The sequence below is a fragment of the Penaeus japonicus genome, unplaced genomic scaffold (assembly GCF_977035675.1).
Source record: "Penaeus japonicus unplaced genomic scaffold, GWHDUDI00000001_assembly GWHDUDI00000038, whole genome shotgun sequence".
Lineage (NCBI taxonomy): Eukaryota > Metazoa > Arthropoda > Malacostraca > Decapoda > Penaeidae > Penaeus > Penaeus japonicus.
The window spans coordinates 14,910,959-14,915,958 of NW_028234440.1; the positions used below are offsets into that span (position 1 = coordinate 14,910,959).

At 40.3% G+C, this 5,000-nt stretch overlaps 2 protein-coding genes across 2 annotated transcripts in view; one reads left to right on the forward strand and one right to left on the reverse strand.

The window, feature by feature from the left end:
* Positions 1-166: 166 nt before the first annotated feature.
* The window catches only part of LOC147467103 (bone morphogenetic protein 1-like), a 7,018-nt gene continuing 2,184 nt past the window's right edge, over positions 167-5,000 (forward strand). Inside the window, exons 1-7 of the mRNA XM_086532801.1 lie at positions 167-226; positions 2,418-2,484; positions 2,823-3,018; positions 3,285-3,542; positions 3,805-3,843; positions 4,116-4,323; positions 4,931-5,000. The exon at positions 4,931-5,000 is cut by the window's right edge and continues 60 nt beyond it. Of these exons, the coding sequence (XP_086388927.1) occupies positions 2,428-2,484; positions 2,823-3,018; positions 3,285-3,542; positions 3,805-3,843; positions 4,116-4,323; positions 4,931-5,000 (828 nt within the window). The 5' untranslated portion in view covers positions 167-226; positions 2,418-2,427. The remainder of the gene's footprint in view (positions 227-2,417; positions 2,485-2,822; positions 3,019-3,284; positions 3,543-3,804; positions 3,844-4,115; positions 4,324-4,930) is intronic.
* LOC122244992 (uncharacterized) lies at positions 1,683-2,359 on the reverse strand. Its single transcript, XM_086533027.1, has 3 exons — positions 2,321-2,359; positions 1,996-2,149; positions 1,683-1,855 (listed from the first exon to the last, which is right to left on the reverse strand). Exons 1-3 carry the CDS (start codon positions 2,357-2,359, stop codon positions 1,683-1,685), a joined length of 366 nt encoding a protein of 121 aa, XP_086389153.1.

The following is a 5,000-nucleotide window of genomic DNA, read 5'->3' on the forward strand; positions in this document are numbered from 1 at the left end:
AGCTGCCAAGAAAATATTTGAATATTCATGTAAAAATATTCTTTTTCTCCACCTTTTTCATCGTCTTTAGCCATAAGGTCTAAAAAGTTAATCCTTTCGCATAGAAAGATCGATCTTGTGGGCTGTGCTGCTTGGAGGGGGCTGGCGAGGTATATAAACGTCACAAAACCCAAGTGGGAAGGAGCTCACTCACCACTGCTTGTCTGTCACTCGTCTCAGTATAGAGGTAAGTGCAAGAAACCCGAAGGCTTGAAAAACAACTGACAGGTTGAGAAGGAAACTTCTCAGCATTATGAGGAAGCTTAACAGGCTCAAAATTGTAACGCAAATGCTTGACAAAATTACTAGGCATAAACAGAAACTTGAAGGCTTAAAAAGAAACTCGACAGCATTGAAAACGGATTTGAGGACTTAGAAACAAGCTTTAAAAATAACCTGTCATGCTTAAAATAGAGTATGATGCGATTGAAAAGAAACTAGACCAATTCAAAAGTAACCTGGCAGACTATAAATAGCCTAGACAGGTTTAAGATTTTTTAAGCTTTTAAGTTTGATCTTCTTTCTCTGTTACTTCACGCTAACTGGAGCCAAAGGCCAGGTTTATGACCCATTGCTTAGTGCAGAAACTAGATCATACATGCGTGAAATTTTCCTATGATTTTCGTTATGATCTCTTACTCAAATGCCCCCCTCCCTTTTATTTTATTTATTTATTTTTTTTTTACTAATAAGTGATTTGTTTATCTCACCTATTACTTATTTGTTATTTATAGTTTCTTTGGTTCATACCAGGAAGGCTCTTGTTATCGTAAAATCGTTATCTATTAGTACTAAGCTTGTCAAATATGATATCGAGTCATTTCACACACAACAAATATCAAGACTAAAGCTGTGAATTGAAATAATATCAAATAAATTTCACATTTAAGCTTCCACGCTATAGCAATGCGCCAGAGGTTATCTTACTTCTACGTCTATCACGCCAAAAAACAAAAGTCGTTTTGGTCCTCCTTGAGCCATACTCCAGCGCTCTCCCATGGTTGCCCCTGCTTCGGTCGAGTCCCACTTGCTCCCATGATGGGCGGCAATGAGGACTCGGTCCGCCCCTCACGCCCCTTGTCCCCGGGGTGAAGTTTGTCACCACGATGACTGTGATGACCACGGCAAATGTCTGAACCTTCGCTACCATTACTCAAGTGTGCAAGTGTGCAAGGAAGGTCGATAACTCAAGAAAGGGCCGTTTTTGAGTCGTTAGTCATGTTTAAAGTTGTTTCTGCCATTGCTGAAGTTGTGACACAGATGGAAGATCTTGTCCATTTTACTACTAATTAAAGCAAGTTTCTTCTTCTTCTTCTCAGCTTGTAAGGGTCCGTAGTTGGACATAAGCCTTCCCCAATTATTTCCATCTTTGCCGATCCAGCGCTATTCTGTGCCAGCTCTTCTCGGCTTTGTCTAAGTCATCTCTCCATTTTGTTTTTTGCCTTCCTCTATTTCTTGTGAAGCCCCTCGGTATCCAGTAGGTATTTTTTTTTTTAGTCCATCGGTTGTCAGTCCTTAAAACATGCCCTGCCCATCTCCATTTTAGTTCACTGATTGTTTCCAAAATATCTCTCACTTTTGTTTGTTCCCTAATCCATTCAGCTGTTTTCCTATCACGCCATGTGATGTTAAGCATGATTCGTTCATGGGCTCTTTGCATTGTTCTTAGTTTCTGCACCATATGTGACAGTTGGTAGAATGCACTGATTGTAGACTTGACGTTTGAGAATTAGTGAGATGTCCTTGTTCTTAAATATTATACTTGCTCTGCCAAAAGCTTGCCATCCTATTGTTATTCTTCGTTTAATTTCTTGTTCTGTGGAGGTTGAGTTTGCAGAGATAAGCTGTCCTAGATAGATGTAGTTTTGAACCAGTTCAATCACATTGTTTTCAAGTTCTATTTTGAAATCTTCATTTAGGTGACTGTGTTTATTTTGGTTTTCTCCAAATTCATACTCAGCCCAACCTTCAAACTTTCCACATTGAGTTCGTGTAACATCTGGTTTAATTCCTGTCCTTTCTTAGCAAGAATTATAATGTCGTCTGCGAATCTAAGATGGTTTAAGTATTCGCCATCTATTCTGATGCCTTTTTGATCCCAGTTAAGTTTCTGAAAAACTTTCTCAAGACAAGCAGTGAACAGTTTCGGTGAGCTTGTGTCACCTTGTCTGACACCTCTTTCAAGTTTGGAAGGTCTGGATATAGCCAAATGAGCCAGATTCGAATATTTTTTTTTCTTTTTTTACACTGCCCCCCCCCCTCCCAGCCCTGAACTCATGACCAGGTGGCCCATATTGCTCATGGCTCTTATCTTCCCCATGTCATCTTTATCATTCTCTTATTTACTTGTCTGTTTATTCCTTTTCTGTTTCGTCCAGGAGAGACAAGATGGCCGTGTCTGGGGTTCCTCTTCTGCTGGTGGTTCTCGCGCTCTTTGGAGGACAGGTGGGTGAGGGAAGGCAACTTTTGTGTCAAATACATGCATACATGAAAGTGATTTATTCCATCGGTTTCGCGAAATATGAAAATGGAACCGCCCGTTGGCCACAGAGATAGTAAGAAATTCCTCTCTCTTCACCCCTCCCTCCCGAACGCCCCTCACAATATACACACTTAATGTATTTTCTCTTTCTTCTTCTTCTTCTTCTTCTATATCTCTCTCTTTCTTTCTCTCTCTCTCTCTCTCTCTCTTCTCCCCCCCCCCCTAATCCTTGTACCCTCTCTCTCTCACTTTACTTATCCCTCACCTCCCCCCCCCCGAAAAAAAAAACAAAAAAACGCAGCTGTCAGCTGGCAAGCGGCTGTCGACCCGCGAGTGCGGCGCTGACGGCGGGGAGTGCGTGGCGGCCGGAAGATGCATGAGCCCCAACGCAGCGGCAGAGGCTTGCGACAGCGGAGACTCCGTGTGTTGCAATCCCACGGGGTTGCAAGCCTTCAAGCAAACTTTGGAGCTGGACGGCTTCGAGATCGACTTGCGAAGTACTCCTATAATCCATTTTCTGTATAATTTCCTTTCTTTGCGCATACGATTTGTCTCTGCGATGAGAAGGGAGAGTCCGAGTGAAATATGAAATAACGGTAATAAGTTGCGATATATAAGTTGCTTTGTGAAAGTTGCGACTTGTGTGTGTGTGTGTGTGTTTGTGTGTATGTGTGTGTGTAAGTGTGTGTGTGTGTGTGTGTAAGTGTGTGTCTGTGTGTGCATACGCGCCCATATATTTACTCATTTATTCATTGATTCACAGTTAACCCATGCAGTAACAAGAAATGTCTCGGTTGGTACGGTGGGTCCTGGGTGAGTGACCCCGCCACGTGCTTGTACAAAGACAGATTAGTGAATTACTGCGCAACTACGAACCTGTGGTGCTGCGCCCCCCCGTGCAACGAGAAGAGGCGCTGCATCAGGAGGAACGGCTATTGCGTCCCAAGAAGGACTCTCTGCCCCAGCAATCGCTCGAGGCACGGGATGTGTCGCGGGAAGATGTGCTTCTGCTGCCTCCCTCGTAGGACTTAAGGGCCATTTCTCGCTCGCCTTCTCTCTCTCTTTTCTCTTGATGCTTTTTCATCTTATTTCCATTGCGCTAGCTTTTCGTCCGTCTTCTTCTTCTTCTCCTTCTTCCTCTCTCTCCCTCTCTCTCTAAACCATGGAATTGCTATGAAATATATGAAAAAATGAGCCAATTTGTCATAGAATGCAATGATTGCCGAAGTATTCAATACTAACAATACTAACCCAGAAATTATTACACGAACTGTCTCTCACAGCTTTCCCGCCCCCGTCTTGCCCTTGCCAGGACCCAAAAGGTTAGCTGATGTTGCTTTTTTTTTGTGTGTGTGTGTGATTCCGGCCTCTAAGATCACAAAGATGAGACTGCGTAATCTTGTCATTCTAATCATATTTATCATTATTTTTTTTTTAAAGTGAAGTGTATGTTATGGTGCATGATCACAATAATGTTTGTAAATATCACTATGAATTACACATATGAGTGCCTTGTTAAGTCGAACCTTCTGTATTTGAGGTTCAGGCTACAGCGATGTGGAAGACACATGCATATTACTGATATCCTTTTCAGTCTCGATCTGTGACGCAGCGACATATGACTTAGCTGAAGGATCCTGCGTTCAGATTCATAGTCCTAACTACAACATGGCTTACAAAAGCAACACTGCCTGTTCCATTCAAGTCACAGTTCCGGAAAGTTGTAAAATCCAGATCGAATTTTGTGAGGTTTCTTTGGAGAGATGTCCCTACGATACCCTTACTATCACCAGTGGTAATGCGTAAGTTGCACTCATTGATCTGTGTAAAGTTTGTATATATATATATATATATATATATATATATATATATATATATATATATATATGTATATATATGTATATATATATTGTTATATATATATATATAATATATATATATATATATTATATATATATATATATATATATATATATATATATGTATGTTATATATATATATATATATATATATGTATGTTTATATATATATATATATATATATATATATATATATATATATATATATATATATATACACGTTTTTTTTTAGTTGAAACGCAGCTGGATTGCGAGGGAACACAGGAACAGATTATAAATCGACCTCAGATCAGGTTTTTTGTCCTCCCTTGTTCGACGAGGAAGCCTCGGTGTTCGAAAAGCCGAGTTTCCTCATTTGAATCTTTCATTTTATCTGTTTTTCGAGTTTTTCTTTTTCTTTATGTAAAGGCCATAAAAATAACCTGCATGTCCAAATCGATCAACTTGTATAACAAAGAGTAGCGTTACAAATTGCAAAAAAAAAAAAAGTCAGGAAATAAACCTTTCAGTCGAGCGACAACGTATGCGCATTGCCGTCTTCCTTTTACAGCAACGTCTACTGTGGCGTGGTGAATCCGCCAAATCTCATAACAGCAACAAATACAGCAACATTGGAGTTC

Excerpts from the sequence above, each read along its gene's own strand:
- LOC122244992 (XM_086533027.1), bottom strand. The coding sequence starts at position 2,359 with ATGGGGAAGATAAGAGCCATGAGCAATATGGGCCACCTG. Across the intron at positions 2,150-2,320 it reads TGAGCAATATGGGCCACCTG|AAACTTAACTGGGATCAAAA; the intron begins GTCATGAGTTCA and ends AAAGTTTTTCAG. Across the intron at positions 1,856-1,995 it reads AAGTTTGAAGGTTGGGCTGA|AACAAGAAATTAAACGAAGA; the intron begins GTATGAATTTGG and ends CAACCTCCACAG.